Raw genomic sequence first — 17,423 nt, 5'->3', positions numbered from 1 at the left:
GCACAGTGGTGCAGCCATTGAGTTGCTGCCTTGCAGCACCAGAGACCCAGATTCGATCCTGACTATGGGTGCTGTCTGCATGGTGGAGTTTCTACGTTCTCCCTGTAGCCGCATGGGTTTTCTCTGGGTGCTCCTATTTCCCCCACACTCCAAAGGTGTACAGGATTGTAGATAAATTGGTCTCTGTAAATTGCCCCTCGTGTGTAGGATGCAAAAGTGGGATAACATAGAACAAGTGTATGGATGATCGTTGGCTCATGGGCTGAAGGGCCTGTTTTCACGCTGTATCTCTAAACTAAACTAAACAAAACATGCCAAACTTCCTTGTTACTTTCCTCATTACAGAATCCCTCGCGCTGCTGCACTACCTCAGTGTTGCTTTTGCAACTTTAGCCGCATTATAATCACCTCATCAATAGTTCAGTAGTATTTCTGTGACAATGTATATACTGTTGAAAAATAATTCTCTTAACAGTGTTTAATTTTTCATAAACGTTTGAAAAATAATTCTGGCACGGTATTAAATGTCTGTGCAGCCTTCAGACTCATCATCTTTCTTTTTGTTAATTAATTATATGTGCTCTTCCCCAGATCCCTTTCTTTGATGATGTGGGTGCTATGACTCTGCAGTATTTTGATTCGCTGTTCCAACGAGACAACCTCCAGAAGTCACAGTTTTACAAAGGTCTGCCGAAAATTCTGCCAAAGCTCCCGAAGGTATGATTGGTTCCGCCATGGTTGCTGTGAATCATTATCTCTAAATTAAACTAAACTAATTTAGCTGGGCAAATCACAAGCATGGTTCAGCTCTCTCTCAGGCCCATTGCTGCCTGAATGAATCAAGTACAAGATTTTCTTAAAAATCTACAAATTTGGGGAATCTGAAATGTAAATGGATGTTGTGGTTAACTGGTGGGTAAGGTAGGGGATGTGGTAGTAAATGTTTTTAAAACAAACGATTGGAAGTACCAATGATGGATTGAACCAAAGTTTAAAAATATGAAGTCTCATATTTCCATTTTACATCTCCTACCCTGTCCCCTTCCACCAATATCCCTCCATCCATGTTTACAGTTCTGTTTAAAAAAATAGACACTGGGTGTGCTGGAGTAACTCAGTAGGTCAGGCAGCTTCTCTGGAGAACATGGATAAGGCATTGTTTTGGGTCAGGACCCTTGTCCCCCTCCATGATTCCTGCTGCTCTCCTGATCTTCGACCGTGCTCTGACATGGATTTGCTACCACAGCCACATGTGTCTCCTCTCTGCATTTTACACCTCTCCTTATCTGACACCTTTTTGTCTTCTTTTCATCTCCAGCGTTTGTCATTTACTCCAACCATCTGCCAATCAACCTTCCCGCTTCGACATCCATCTCTCACTTGCCAGGCTTTGCCCTGCCCCCACCTCTCTTTTCCAACTCCCCCCCCTACTTCCATCAATCTGAAGACGGGTCCTCAGCCCGAATCGTCATCTGTCCATTCCCCCCACAAATGCTGCCTGACCCGCTGTGATCCTCCAACACTTTGCTTTTTGCTCAAGATTCCAACATCTGCCGTTTCTTGCGTCTACAACGGAAGCTTCCGTCATATTAAAATAATTAATGAGTAAAAATTAAAATATTTAATAAGTAAACCTTACCTACAGAGATTTTCTGTGTACAGTGACCAGTTAAGTTACTCCTAACTGTAATTAAAGTGATTGCCCAGTACTCGAGTCAGTTCTGACCATGGTTAATGAATTAAGTTTCTCTTCACTCTAATGAAAGGGGGCGCTCTGCATTAATCCTGCCACCGTGGTTTATTTTGTTCCAGCGAGTTGTGGTGCAACGCATCCTGCCGTGCTTGGCGACAGAGTTTGTGAATCCAGACATGGTGCCCTTTGTCCTGCCCAACGTCCTGCTCATCGTTGAAGAGTGTACCAAAGAGGAGTACGTCAAGCTAATCCTCCCAGACCTCATTCCAGTCTTCAAGTTGCAGGAACCCATACAGGTACAGAGCATTGAGACCTGCAGAAGCTGAAAAGCGCTCGGAAGCCAGTTTTGTAATTGGCTTGAGGCACACAAGCTAAAAAGGAAAAGATATTGTGGCAGGTTAATCTCATTGTTGCCACTTAAACATCAACATTAATTCAATTGGACCATAAGACGTAGGAGCAGGATTCATCCATTTGGCCTATCGACTCTGCTCCACCATTCCATCATGGCTAGTCTATTTTTTTCTCTCAATCTTATACTCCTTCCTTCTCCCCGTAACTACGTAATTCTACTGCAGCACAGTCGTGCAGTGGTCAAGTTGCTGCCGGGTTTGATCCTGACTAAGGGCGCTGTCTGTACAGAGTTTGCACGTTCTCTCTGTGACTACGTGGGTTTTCTCCAGGTGCTCTCTTTCCTCCAACACTCCACAGCCGTGTGGGTTTGTTGGTTAATTGGCTTCTGTAAATTGTCTCCAGTGTGTAGTACTAGAACTAGAACTAGTGTGAACGGATGATCGTTGGTCGGCGTGGACTTGATTTAGCTAAACCTTTGACACTCTTACTCATCAGGAACGTATTATTCTCCGGTTTAAAAATACCCAATTGTTAGTGTGAGCGACAGCCATTCAGTGGGGAGTTGTGTATGTTAACAGTGGGCAGGTGTAATAGCCTGACGGTTTCCTTTGAGGTGGATATTGGACCACTGAAAGCCCGTTAACTTAAACTGTTGAGTGTTTGTGGCTTGGCTTTGTGTTGGCATGTGTTATCCTGATATTCAAATCTGCCAAATCTGTCTTTGCTGCTGCATGTAAATCGCTTTTGGGTGAATTTCTGTTTGTCGCTTGCACTAGAAGAAAAGATTATTTTTATGTGTGTGCTCTTTAACGTTCTCTAGAAAACTATGCACTGTGTTTATGAATTACATTACCCTTTCCTAAGTAAATTATTCCTTTCCTTTTCATGCTTCAGGCTAGCAACATGGTGAGTTTGATGCACGTCAGTAAATATGCAGCGAGAAAGAAGTAGGCAGTGTTATTAGCTCTTGCATTTTTTGCCACTCTTTGTTTTCATGTGTTTTACTGAAGTAACATGATTTATTGTAATGGCTCGCATTGCTGTTGTGGTTAGGTACTGTTGATCTTCTTGCAAAAGATGGATTTGCTGCTGACTAAAACGCCTACGGAAGATATAAAAAACACAGTCTTACCGATGGTTTACCGGGCTCTGGAAGCCCCATCAATTCAGATTCAGGTATGTCCTGCTAAATAGCACAGAGATACGCTGGGCTCTGTCACAGGCTATGTGGTGCAGAACTGCATCATGCGTGTATAATTAATAAGTTGTGTATCAAATGGAACAGGAAGCCATTCAGCGCATTGTGTCTCTGCCAGCTCTTCGAAAGAACTATCTTCCACTCTTTCTGACTCCCCCGCTCCTTGCTCAGTTTCTACAGACTTCACCCATTCGACCAAATTTACTTTTGAAGATTGCTATTGCATTCACTTCTGCCCCATTTTCAGGTAGTTTAATTATTTACTTTGTCTTTCAGGAGCTTTGTCTGAACATAATTCCAACGTTTGCAAACCTGATAGAATATCCGTCCATGAAGAACTCTTTAATACCTCGCATTAAGAGTGCAAGTTTACAGACCTCCTCGCTTGCAGTAAGTAGATTATTATCATATCTACCAATGTTTGTTCGATTAGCAGCCTTTCCAGTCGTATGTTCAAAGGTCAGTTTATATTCACATATACCATTTAAGGTACAATGAAACTAGAATTACCATACAGCCTAAAGAAAAGCAATAAAACAGGCAACTACATGAAGTTAACATAAACATCCACCACAGCGGATTCCCACATTCCTCACTGTGATGGAAGGTAATAAAGTCTAATCATCTTCCTCTTTATTCTCCCGTGGTCGGGGCGGTCGGAGGTCCCGCGGCAGGTGATCGAAGCCCCCGGTTCGGGGCGGTCGAAGCTCCCGTGTCGGTGCGGTCGAAGCTCCTGCGGTTGGAGCTCCCGAAGTCGGTCTCTAATCAGAGACCGCGAGCTCCACGATTTTAAAGTCCGCAGGCTCCTGCGGTCGGAGTTCCAAAGTCGATACCCGACAGGAATCGCAAGCTTCACGATGTTAATCCTGCAGGCTCCTGCGGTTGGACCTCCCGAAGTCGGTCTCCAGCAAAGGTCACCAACTCCTCGATGTTAGGCCGCAGTGCAGACGGAGATACGATACGGATCCTCCACCCCCCCACATAACATCAGCTAAAGAACACTAAAACGTACATTTAACACATACTAAATAAACAACAAAGAAGGAAGGGACATACTGTTGGCGAGGCAGCCATTGCTGAATATGTTTCAGGGGGGCAACCCAGGCCAAATTCTCAGCTGGTTGATGTGACTGAACATAGCAGGGTGGTACAGTGGCGCAGTGGTAGAGAGCTGCCTTACAGCGCCAGAGAGTTGGGTTCAATCCTGACTACGGGTGCTATCTGTATGAAGTTTGTACGTTCTCCCTGTGATCGTGTGGGTTTTCTCCAGGTGCTCCGGTTTCCTCCCACACTCCCTTAGTGTACAGGGATCACTGGTCGGCACGGACCTGGTGGTGGGCCAAAGGGCCTGTTTCGTGCAGAATCTCTAAAGTCTAAAGAAAGAAAGGTCTCGTCCCAAAACGGCACCCATCCATGTTTTCCAGAAATGCTGCCTGACCCACTGGATTACTCCAGCACCTAGTGTCCTTTGGTGTCCGAACTTATGTAGGTTCACAATTTTGCATCAATTATTGGACAAACAGCAGGAGACCATTGTTTGTCTTCTCTCTGTCATAATTTTATTGTTAGTCTCTTCTCTGCTGCACCCCCCCCCTCACACCTGCATTCCACAATCCTCTGCACATCTCAACTGCATATAACACCATTTACAGCAAATCACGCCCCTCTCTGTTCAAATGCCTTGACTCCACAGTCCATTACTGAATATTACCAACTTACTGGGATATATTTAAGTTAATTCAGTTTATAATTGCCGTGATTTTTCTTGTTGTTAGCTAAGCAGTCACCTCACATTTTACGTGTGTTTAATTTATGCATTAAAAAAACATCGCTTGACCTTTTCATACCAAAACTTAATTTACACACTGATATTTTCAGAACACCGCAATCAAATTTGCTGCTGACGGAATAGTCGCGTGTATGTTTGCTTTATGTTTTTGAATTACACGTTGTTTTTCCAAGTATGAAATCCCTCCCGGGTAAAAGCCAAGGTGGCTGCACAGCAACAATCACTGAACTTTGCCACCAGTTGTGGATCTGTGAATTACCGTGACAGAATTGCTTCTGTTTCCAATCTCTACAGGTGCGTGTAAATTCACTGGTCTGCCTTGGCAAGCTCTTGGAATATCTGGACAAGTGGTTTGTCCTGGACGAGATCCTTCCCTTCTTGCAGCAGATTCCATCCCGGGAGCCTGCAGTGTTAATGGGAATTTTAGGTAAGACCACCTGATGGATTTACATTATGATATTTTCAACGCTTCTGGGTTAGGTTTTAGTTTTACTCGCGTAACAACAGCAGAATAAACTGCACTTCCCCCACTCATGCAGGTACATGGATCACGTATGGATACAGCATGGAAACAGACCCTTTGTCCCACTGAGTCCATGCCGACCATCGATCGCCCATTCACACTAGTTCTATTTTATCTCACTTTCGCATCCACACTCTACACAATAGGGGCAATTTACAGAGGGCCAGTTAACCTACAAACCCGCACGTCTTTGGGATGTGGGAGGAAGCCGGAGCACTTGGAGGAAAACCACGCGGTCACAGGGAGAATGTGCGAACACCGCACAGACAGCACCCGCGGTCAGGATCAAAATCTGGTCTCTGGCGGTGAGGCAGCAGTTCTACCAGCTGCTCTACTATGCCATGCTTGGCATCATGTTTGGCAAATACATTGTGTGCCGAGGAGTTTGTTCCCATGCTGTACTGTTGTGTGTTCTAACACATTTAATGCTACTAAAGATGTTTTAAGGATTTATAATGAACAAACTTAGTTTCCTATCCACATAATAGAGTAAGATAAATGAAAGCTTGATCAAAGAAGCAGAGGTTTAAGGATGAAATTCACGAACTTGGCTCAGTTTAATTTAGAGATACAGCGCAGAAAAAGGCCCTTCGGCACAATGGGTCTGCGCCAATCTGTGATCCCGTACACTAGCACTATCCTGGGCACACTAGGGATAATTTTCAATTTTACCAAGCCAATTAGCCTACAAACCTGTACGTCTTTGGAGTGTGGGAGGAAACCGGAACACACCCGGTGAAAACCTACGCAGGTTACGGGGAGAGCATGTCAACTCCGTACAGACAGCACCCGTAGTCAGGATCGAGCCCCGGTCTCTGGCTCTGTAAGGCAGCAACTCTACTGCTGCACCACCGCAGGATTGATCAAAGCAAAGTTTCCAGTGCTGGAATGTAATCAATCTGAATTGTGAATTGAATAGATTGGGTTTTGGGGCTGGTAGAGGTTGCAATGATTAATGAGGGTGTGGAACGATCAATAGATTTTTAAACCTATTCCAAATTGGGACCCAATATCAAGCAGTAGGCTCTAAGGATGATGGATAATCTGGAGTTGATATGAATTAGGTGAGAGACTTTTCCCCGCCGGCCCTGAATCAGTCTGAAGATCTGATACAGAACCTAAAAAAGACACAAAAAGCTGGAGTAACTCAGAGGGACAGGCAGCATCTCTGGAGAGAAGGAATGGGTGACTGAAGAAGGGTCTCGACTCAAAATGTCGCCCTTCTGAAGAAGGGTCCTGACCCAAAATGGCACCCATTCCTTCTATCCAGAGATGCTACCTGTCCGCTGAGATACTCCAGCTTTTTATGTCTGTCTTCGGTTTAAACCAGCATCTGCAGTCCCTTCTTACACAAGGTACGTAACCTATCCATGTTCTCCTGAGATGCTGCCTGACCCGCTGAGTTGCTCCAGCATTTTATGTCTTCCTCTGATGTAGTATAACTGGTTTTGGGATCACATTAGAGCTGGTGGAAATTTTGAATTTTTTTTCCCCCCTGTAATTGTGGCTGATTTTGAGGAGCACGTTTGAATGGCCATTCCTTTCATTCTGACATTACTGACCATTCACCTCCATGTCATGGTCTCCTGGGGGCCAAACCTTGGTGAGGGTTCTTCCTGCATGTTTTGCTGGCTTACCTGGATCGGAGGTGCTTCAATACATCCAGCACGTGGACCCCACTTTGGACTTAGACTTTTGTAAATGGTGTCAAAATATGGCAATGTGTGTGCTATGCAAAATTTCACTGTGTTGTGCATACGTGACAATAACGAACCATTGAAAATAAGAAAATATATATGGCAGTCAGTATTAATTTTGTTTTGTCATTTTTTTGTCTCAGGTATCTATAAATGTACTTTAAGCCACAAGAAGCTAGGAATAACCAAAGAACAGTTGGCTTCCAAAGTGCTGCCACACCTCATTCCTCTCAGCATCGACAACAACCTGAATCTGAACCAGGTCAGACCCTTTCCACTGCCCTGTCCGTGCCCTCTCTCTCCAGCCTGCCGCGCATTGAATTCAATGAGTGCAGCACAGTGGTGCAGCGGTAGAATTGCTGCCTTACAGAGCCAGAGACCCGGGTTCGATCCTGATTACAGGTGCTGTTTGTACGTTCTCACTGTGACCGCTTGGGTTTCCTCTGGGTGTTCCGGTTTCCGCCCACATTCCAAAGACGTACAGGTTTGCAGGTTAATTGGCTTCGATAAAATTATAAATTGTCGCTAGTGTGTAGGATAGTGCTAGTGTACGGGGGTGATCGTTGGTTAGCACGGACTTGATGGGCCGAAGGGCTTGTTTTCACACTGTATCTCTCATGTTTAAAGGTTATGGGGAGAAGGCAGGAGAATGGGGCTGAGAGGGAAAAATATATCAGTCTTGATTGAATGGCGGAGTAGACTCGATGAGCTGAATGGGCTAATTCTGCTCCTATGTCTTATAGTTGAATCATTGCTGAATCATCTTACACTTTGTGCATTGGTTTGTATAATTTTCAAAAATTAACCCTGTATTCTTTTCTGCCGATTCCAGTTTAATTCTTTCATGGGAGTGATCAAGGAAATGTTAAGTAAGTTGGAGGCAGAGCACAAGACTAAACTGGAACAGCTGCACAACATGCAGGAACAGCAGAGGTAAAGGGTGCTCGCAGCATGCGTTAAGCCTGCAATCTGATTGTACTGCGATGTAACTCGAGGAGCATGGAGTTGGTTGTCAGCTGAGACACTTGAGGGAGAGAAAGAGAGCAGCAAAAAAAGCCTGTTCACTCTGGGTCCAAGCCACGTAATATTCTTTCAACCATTAGGTTTGCCCTCGTTAAACCATTGCTGTTCTTGAAATAAAAGTGACTGGAGAAAATGTGGTCTTGTGTTTTAGGCTTTCTTTTGACTGTCCAGATGTTAAGATGTAGAAACAAGGAACTGCAGATGCTGGTTTACCAAGGAAAGACAAAATGCCAGAGTAACTCAGCGGATCAGGCTGCAACCCGAGAGAGCATGGATCGGTAATGTTTTGGGTCGGACACTTCTTCACACGCAGAAAGGTGTTGACCTTGAAACATCACCTATCCCTGTTGTCCATGGATGCTGCCTGACATGCTAAGTTACTCCACCATTTTGTGTCTTTTCTAGATGCTATGATTTGGCCCATTATGTCCATGCCAGATCCTCTAAAGCAGACTGTTTCCTTCCCTTCTGGTCCTTTTAGTTAATTCCTTCAAGTGACTTTCCACATCTACTTTGAAAGCCGTGCTTCCACCAGGAGAACCATGAGAATGTTCCAATGGGACAGCATTAACACGGGCTGATTAGCCTCCCTCTCTGCCATGTGTTTCGACATTTATCAAATTGCCTTTTTTTTGTACCTAATTGGATGTTTTTAACAAAAAAGATGAGGATGGTTATTGTGGTCTTTGGAGTTCAAATGCTCTTGAATATCGAAGTTAGATACAGCTGTCCTTGGACAATAAGTTAGCAGTGGAAGGCCACTTGACCCCTCATGCCTTTTCCATCAGCAAGATCTCGACTGATCTGACTGGCCACGACTACACCTGTCTGCCATTCTCCCCTGGGTCACCATTCACTCACTTACTCATCAAGGATCTCCCCAATATTTATCACTAAAGCAACATCACTAGTACTTTTCTGGTTCCTAACAGCAGGTAGAGCTGCTGCCTCACAGCACCAGACACCCGTGTTCAATCCTGGCCTTGGGTGTCGTCTGTGTGGAGTTTGCATGTTCCCCCTGTGACCGCGTGGGTTTCCTCTGGGTGCTTCCATGTTGTGTATTTCAATCAATCAAACGCATTGCATGCAGCAAATTCCCACAGATATAAGATTGCCTTTTAAATTTCCTGTATGACTAATGTGACAACACTTCAAAACTACTTTGCAAGTTAGACTATCTTGAGCTTGCTACTAAAACAAAAATGCTTTTTATCCTATTGTCAATACAGTAATGGAATTTTGCTTTCTTTCCTTCAGAAGTCTGGATCTACCTGGCCAGTTATCCAAAACCACGGAATCAAAGGAAAATCAGGACAACCAGGTAAAGCGTCAGCAAGTAGAAGATAAATGTGCAGCCAATTATTGGACAAGGACTCAACATTTTCCATCAAGCAGGTCCTACCTCCCAGTTCCACCATTCCCATAGCCATAGAATCAGGTTTACACAAAAGAACACAAAGTTCTTGGGTAACTCAACAGGTCAGGCAGCATCTCTGGAGAACATGGATAGGTGATGTCTCGGTTCGGGATCAACCCATAACGTATTCTATCCATGTCTGCCTGACCCGTTGAGTTACTCCAGCACTTCCATCATTCATGGAAGATTTGATATATTTTATAGACACAAAGTTCTCAGCGGGTCAGGCAGTATCTCTGGAGAAAAAGGATGGTGATGTTTCGGGTCAGGGACCTTCTTCACGGCTGTCGTCCCGACCCAAAACGTCACACATCCTTTTTTTTAGAGATGCTGCTGTCCTGCTGAGTTACACCACCTTTTTGTGTCTATCTATGGCGACAGAGCTGCTCTCTTGTGGTTTAACAATACAATACAATACAGTATATCCTTATTGTCATTGTACAGGGGTACAACGAGATTGGGAATGCGCCTCCCATACACTGAAAGACCACAAGGAACGTGCAGGGTCTGGGGAAGGAGAACCATGGGAATGTTCCAATGAGACAGCATAAATAAACATGGGTTGAATAGCCTTCGTCTGTGCTGCATGATTCTACATTTATCAAACTGCCTTTTTTTGTACCCAATTGTAATTTTTTTAAACAAAAATTATTAGGACTGTTACTGTGGTCTTTGGGGTTCAAATCCTCTTGAATATTGAAGCAATTAAGTTATATGGCCTATGCATTAGAAGCTGTGGTAAGCTTTGAGCTTTGCATTTGCCTTCTGTATACCGTTCAACATCTCCTTTCAATTGATGCTTACTCTTCCTGCTAGTTGTCCTAAATATCTCATTGTTAACTTTTAATTGTTAACGCTATCCTGAAGCCATTTTGCTAAATTAAAGATGTAGAGTTAGACACAGCACAGAACTGGGCCCTTCGGCCCAACTTGCCCATGCCAACCAAGATACCCCATCCACGCTAGTCCCACCTGCCCATGTTTTGCCCATATCCCTCTAAACCTTTCCTATCCATGTACCTGTCCAAATGTCTTTTAAATGTTGTTATAGTACCTGCCTCAACTGCCTTCTCTTGCAGCTCGTTCTATACACCACTCTCTGTGTGAAAGGTGCCCCTCAGGTTCCTATTAAATCTTTCCCCTCTTACAAACCTATGTCCTTTGGTTCTTGATTTCCCAACGCAGGTAATAGACTCTGTGCATCCGCCCTGTCTATTCTCCTCTTGATATTATACACCTTTGTAAAATCACCCCTCAACCTACTGCTCTCCAAGGAGTAAAGTCTTTGCCTGCCCAACTTCTCCCTGTAGTTCAGGCCCTAGAGCAACATCCTTGTAAATTGAGGATATTGTGTACCTATAGGACAGCACTGCGATGTAGACGATAATAGGTGGACCCAGGTTTACACCTGACCTCCATTGCTGTCTGTGTGGAGTTTGCACATTTTCCTCATGGTGAACCTTCTCATAAATAACTTTAGAGATACAGCATGGAAACAGGCGCTTCGACCCACCGAGTCCACGCTGACAAACAATCACCCCGTATACTAGCACTATCCTGCACACTAGTGACAAATTACAAATTTACCAAAGCCAATTAACGTACAAACCTGCACGTCTTTGGAATGTGGGAGGAAACCGGAGCTCCTGAAGAAAACTCACACGGTCACAGTGAGAATGTATAAATTCCACACAGACAGCACCCGTGGTCAGGATCGAACCCGGGTCTCTGGCGCTGTGAGGCAGCAACTCTACCACTGCACCACTGGACGTCCTTCACTGCGCCCACTTCTCTATGTTGTTTCTTACTTCCATCTCCGTAGACCCTGCTGTATTTAACAGTGAGGTTCAAATGCAGCATGGCGTCAGGCCAGTGTGGACTAGCAGCGCCACCTGGTGCTGAGAGGTCTGAAGTATCAGCAATGATATGTGACTCTTAAATGTAGCTACCACAATCAGTGGTGATTGCTGGAGGATAAACACAGAATGGAAGAAGGTGCATTTAAAGTAATAAAGAAATCTGGATTTATTAGAGAATACCGCATACTCTTAACTAAGAGGCGGCACAGTGGCACTGTGGTAGAGTTGCATCACAGCGCAAGAATCCCAGGTTTGATCCTGACCTCGGGTGCTCTCTCTGTGGAGCTTGTATATTCTCCCTGTGACCATGTGAGTTTTTTCTGGCTGCTCTGGTTTCCTCCAATATCCCAAAGACGTGCGGGTTTGTAGGCTAATTAGATTCTGTAAATTGTCCCTTGTGTGTAGCATTGAATTAGTGTACGGTTGATTGTCCCTTGTGTGCTGTGACCGTCGGCAGACCAATTTCCCTCCGGGGATGATGGTCAGTCCGGACACGCGGGGCCAAAGGGCTTGTTTCCACACTGTATCTCTAAACTAAACTCCAACTCATTGGGTTATTCCTTTATTGTACATTAATTTTTTCTTGCACTACTTCTGATTGCCCCAAGATCTTGCACCAGTATGGTGTTTTGCATTCATAGAACAGTACAGCACAGGAACAGGCCCTTTGGCCAGCATTATCTGTGCTGAATATGATGTTAAGTTAAACTAATCTCTGCCAGCATGATACATATCCCTCATTGTCTACCTATCCGTGCGCCTATCTAAAAGCCTCTTAAAAACCACTATTGTATCTGCCACCACCACCACACCTGGCAGTGCGTACCAGGCACCCACCACCTTCTGTGCAAAACAAATAGACATCATGCCCCGCACATCTCCTTTAAACATTGCCCCTCCCACCTTAAAACTATGTCCTCTTGCCTTTGACATTGCCAACCTAGGAAATAGGTTCTGTATACCTTGTCTATGCCTCTCATAATTATACACGTATCGCTGGGGTCTCCCCTTTACCTCTGGCTTTTCAGAGTAGAAAATTGCGGCATAGATTATCATATCACCTATAGAAAAATATGTTATGTTCTTAAGAACCCTAAAAGAAGATTGTGAAATGGCGTTAGAGATGGCAAGACAGTTGAAGAGCTCAGATGGTTTTTTTCTGCCTTAAAGTCTAGGATTTTGAAATCGAGAGCAGAGGGAAGGCTGGATTGGCGTTTGTTTGGGTCAGTTCCCCGCCTGACCCTGTGTTGCAGTTCTGGCTATTATTAATTTCTCCTTTCCCCTTGTCAAACAGATTGACAAGATCTTCTCTGGCTTTGGAGTGAACGTTGACAGAGAGGCCAATAGAAAAGAAAATGGCTTGGCCACCAATCCACAGAAGCAAGTTAAGGTAAGAGCTGAGGCACGGGGACCTGCAGATGCTGCAGAACAGGGCGGCACAGTGGTGCAGCGGTAGAGCTGCTTCCGTACAGCGTCAGAGACCCGGGTTCGATCCTGATTACGGGTGCTGTCTGTATGGAGTTTGTACGTTTACCCTGTGACTGTGTAGGTTTCCTCTTAGTGCTCTGGTTTCCTTCTACACTACAAAAACCTACAGGTTTGTAGGTTAATTGAGTTTGGTAAATTGTCCCTAGTGTGTAGCATAGTGCTAATGTACAGGTAAACACTGGTCAGCACGCACTCGGTGAGCCATAGGGCCTGTTACCGCGCTGCATCTCTAAAGTCTAAACACTGCAGTGAGTGGAGCTATGTATACATTGTGCATCAGCGTGATCTCAGTTAGAGCATGAACGTCCTTGATTGAAAGTTTCTGGATAATTGCCCAGCGCTGCGCAGGTGTGATCATTTGTTTCGCAGCCTCCTGTGCTGTAAAGTTCTGATTCTTTGAAATGATTGGCCTCCATTTCTTTTGCACAACCAGGCCTCCCTAACGTTGGAGGAGAAACAGCGGATGGCCAATGAACAGGATCAGGCACAGAAACTCCGCAACCAGCAGCCTCTTGCCCCAAAGGCCGCAAAGGTTTCCACTCCCAGTTCACAGGTACATTCTTGCGGAGCCTTTGCAGCCTCTAGTAAACCTCAGGAGCTGACACTGACTCAGTGGGCAGGGGGAATCAATCCAACGCTGGCCATTGGCAGAATTAGTCACTCTTGATTTTGTCTTGTCTGTTTTTGACTGCACGAGTTACTGCTCTCAGAGCGCTCCATAAAACCCAAGAGAAATTGTACGTGGCATAAATATCATTATATGAAGAAAGATGACAGGGCTGCCTTTGTTTCCCAGAGTGGTGAGGATGGTGCACTGTGGAACTGTAGATCACAGCGGGGTGCATCACAGTGGTGAGGATGGTGCACTGTGGAACTGTAGATCACAGCGGGGTGCATCACAGTGGTGAGGATGGTGCACTGTGGAACTGTAGATCACAGCGGGGTGCATCACAGTGGTGAGGATGGTGCACTGTGGAACTGTAGATCACTGCGGGGTGCATCACAACTTGGTTTGGAACAGCTCTGCCCAGGGTGGTGGATGTAGCCCAATCCATCACACGGACCAGACCCACTCTTCACCCCATCCCTGCACCAACTTTCAGTCCTACTTTCCCACACCGACCAACATGTCCCATCTACACTAGTTCCACTTGCCCACATTTGGTCCATATTCCACTAAAACGATCCTACCCATGTACCCAGTCTAAATGTTTCTTAAGAGGTACTTTCGCAACGGTTAAGAAACATCTGGACAGGCACATTTGGGTACATTACAATTATGATTAGCAAAGATCGAGTCAAAGTGCTGGATTAACTCAGCGGGTCAGGCAGCATCTCTGGAGAACCGGGCAGCTTTGAGGCTTTGTGTATGAAGAAGGGCCCTGACCCAAAATGGCGTCTATCCATGTTCTCCAGGAATGCTGCCTGGCCAGTGAGTTAATCCAGCACATGTGTCTCCTTTGCACTCTGTATCTTCCCCTTTGCTATACCTATTGAACTTGAGTTTGACTTGATTGTGTGCACGTAGGGTATATCAGATCCGTTGGAAAGCACGCAAAACCAAGTTTTGCACTGTACCTTTGACAATTATGAACCTAAACCTAATAAAAAGGGTGGCACAGTGGTGCAGCGGTAGAGTTGCTGCCATACAGTGCCAAACACCCAGATACGATCCTGACTACGGATGCTGTCTGTACGGAATTTGTGCATTCTCCCTGTGACCGCGTTTTCTCCAGGTGCTCCGGTTTCCTCCCACACTCCAAAGACGTGCAGGTTTCAAGGTTAACTGATTTCAGTAAAATTGTAAATTGTCGCTAGTGTGTAGGATAGTGCTAGTGTACGGGGTGATTGCAGTTCGGCCTGGACTCGGTGGACCGAAGGGCCGGTTTCCGCACTGTATCTGTAAAGTCTGAAGTCTAAATCATTTTCTTGTTCACAGACCAAAGACCTGACAAGTAGTTTGCTGGAGAACATGACGTCCATGAATACGCTCTCCATCAGCTCCTCCAAGTCGGTTTCTGCGCAGACTGCATCCACCAGAGGCTTCTCTACGTCGGGCGCGACCACCAGTGGCATGGGGTTTGCCAAGCCAAGCGCCAGCCTCCATACATTGGGGGGCATGAGCAACGGGGCGGGGTTTGGCGGTGCCTTGCCCTTCCAGACGACCTACGGCAACAACATGGCAATGGGCAGCGCCGGGCCCAGCTTCTACGCTGGCCGGGGAGGCCCCGGCATCATCCGGATGCCCGCCGCGTCTGCTACCAGCCTGCCGGCATTCACCGGGATGAGCCAGCCTGTGCGCGGCCCCACCTCACAGCCCAAGTCCTTGGACCTGTCTGCTCTGGACAACCTGCTGGGTCTGCAGAAGAACAAGCTGAGCATGAACCAAATGGTCCAGGCAGTGCCGACCCCCCCGGCCGCTCAGGGCCAGTGGCTGAGCCAGTTTGTACCGCCCCAGGGCTCGCCGGCCACCGGCAGCTCGATGGGTGGCCAACAGCCCAGGCCCGTGGGGCAGCCAGCCTTCTCCGTGCCCCCTCTACCCGCCAACCCTTTCATGTCCCCCCAGACCCCCACACAGACCGGCCTGCCCACGAACTCCATGCCTTCCAGCAGCTCCGCCAACAACGACCTGAAGGACTTGTTCGGCTAGTCATTCCCCACTCTTACCGCGGACCTTCCTCGGGCGAAGACCAATTAAACGTGTTTCAGTTCCATTTGGGTACTTTGTGCTTTTATACGGGAGTTCGTTCCATTTCTTTGCTGCTGTGAAACTCACGTGGCCTTACCCAGTGAAAGCCGCGCAGTGCTTCAAAAACGTACCATACGTGTGATAGGTGACTTTAAAATGTTCCCTGTGAGAGGGTTGTCCTCCCTGTCTCTGTCCTTCTGTCTAAATTCCACTCAGTAAGAAGATGCCTCTGGGACCAGTTCTGGAGCCTCACTGAATGTACCACAACATAATTTATTTGACAAATTGCTCCTCAGCATCTGTTAAGATGGCGCCGACGATTGACCTAACTACCTTGGCGTCTGATAACTAGACCTCGGTAGCCTAGGTGGGCAAAGTCAGGCAACACAGTAGCTGCCTGGTCTGCCTGGTTCTTTCTCGGTGAGCAAGGAATACACTTGAGCCAGGCAATGAAGACGATTATAAGACTGGTGGGGAACATCTCTGGACAGCCAAGCTACATTCCAATCTCCCTTGGCTCAAGCATTATGGCCTTTATGGATACTGAAGTCCAAAGTAATAAAACACAAACATTCCTGTTTATTTTTTTGGTTTTCAAGACAGTCGAGTGTCTTTTGAAACTGTCTTCAGGTCATTTTTAGGTATTCTGTTTGATTGTAATGGTTTGCTGATGATAAAATATATTGTGCGCATATTTTGGGCATTGGTCATTTCTTGGCTAAGTCTTATAGCACATTTGCGTTGGATTCTGTGATAGTTTACAAGATGCTTTGTCCTGGTATGGCGTTATTGTAAATCACCTTTGTTATTTAAAGAGAGCAGAAATATTCTTGTACGTAATTTCAGATGAATTGAAATGTACAGTATTCGGCACTTGTAAATCACTTAACATTGTAACAGGAGAGGCTGATGTAGTTTTGGAAGTTAGAAAGTGAAAATACCAGATTAATTTAAATAAACAAAAAGATGTTTTAACATTAAAAATGAGGAAAAGCTCGCTGGCATGCTGTGTGTGTGCGGGCTTCTCGTGGGCGGGAGAGATTGGCGGTGGCTTGGAGATCACGCTATCCATGGCTCCATTGCTGCTGAGTGCTCGAGGGGTTATTGGAACTGGTGATGTGTGACTGGGTGCCTACAAATGTACTCGGGTCTGGACAGTGTCCACAGAAACATTGAAAAGGAGCTACAAGAAACCACAGGTGCTGGTTTCTAAATAAAGACAGCAAAGAGACACCCCAGGGCACAAAGGCTGAAGGTGGCTGGGCAAGGAGAGGGACGACGGTTCGCAGAATGATCCGGACAGAGGTGATGGCTGCAACGGGTCTTTACAGCCAGCTGTAGCTGGGATTGTAGAAATAGCGTGTTTATGTATAGTAATAACTTACTGAACCATACCTCAAAAGGAATTTCACTGTGCCTCGGTGTAGGTAATAATAAAGAACAACTAAATGGTGGAGCAGACTCGATGGGCCGAGTGGTCTCATTCTGCTCCTGTGTCTTAAGGTGTTATGGTCTAAAGTGCTAGTATAACACAGCGGACCGGGCAGCATCTCTAGAGAACGTCGCATATACGTGCTCTCCAGAGATGCTGCCTGACTTGTTGAGTTACTTCAGCACTAAGTGTCTTTTTTTTCCCCCAGGAAAATTGGCAGTCAAAGTATTTCAAATAGGAGCAAGGAGGTCCTACTGCAGT

The 17,423-nt window shown here is 45.8% G+C and overlaps 1 protein-coding gene across 4 annotated transcripts in view; it reads left to right on the top strand.

Moving 5' to 3' along the window:
• The window catches only part of scyl2 (SCY1 like pseudokinase 2), a 36,463-nt gene extending 19,595 nt beyond the window's left edge, over positions 1-16,868 (top strand). For 2 of the 4 annotated variants that reach the window (XM_078417131.1, XM_078417132.1), the window contains 12 exons: positions 592-717; positions 1,813-1,989; positions 2,942-2,953; positions 3,101-3,223; positions 3,522-3,635; positions 5,329-5,461; positions 7,398-7,516; positions 8,087-8,187; positions 9,535-9,598; positions 12,848-12,943; positions 13,475-13,594; positions 14,981-16,868. In XM_078417131.1, coding sequence (XP_078273257.1) covers positions 592-717; positions 1,813-1,989; positions 2,942-2,953; positions 3,101-3,223; positions 3,522-3,635; positions 5,329-5,461; positions 7,398-7,516; positions 8,087-8,187; positions 9,535-9,598; positions 12,848-12,943; positions 13,475-13,594; positions 14,981-15,691 — 1,896 coding nt within the window. In that variant the 3' untranslated portion in view covers positions 15,692-16,868. The remainder of the gene's footprint in view (positions 1-591; positions 718-1,812; positions 1,990-2,941; positions 2,954-3,100; positions 3,224-3,521; positions 3,636-5,328; positions 5,462-7,397; positions 7,517-8,086; positions 8,188-9,534; positions 9,599-12,847; positions 12,944-13,474; positions 13,595-14,980) is intronic. The other 2 variants (XM_078417128.1, XM_078417130.1) reach the window with 2 other exon arrangements.
• The last annotated feature ends 555 nt before the right edge of the window (positions 16,869-17,423 follow it).

This window comes from Rhinoraja longicauda, chromosome 20, assembly GCF_053455715.1.
Source record: "Rhinoraja longicauda isolate Sanriku21f chromosome 20, sRhiLon1.1, whole genome shotgun sequence".
NCBI classification, from domain to species: domain Eukaryota; kingdom Metazoa; phylum Chordata; class Chondrichthyes; order Rajiformes; family Arhynchobatidae; genus Rhinoraja; species Rhinoraja longicauda.
The sequence above is the reverse complement of the archived record's forward strand: the minus strand, read 5'-3'. Positions and strand labels throughout refer to the sequence as shown.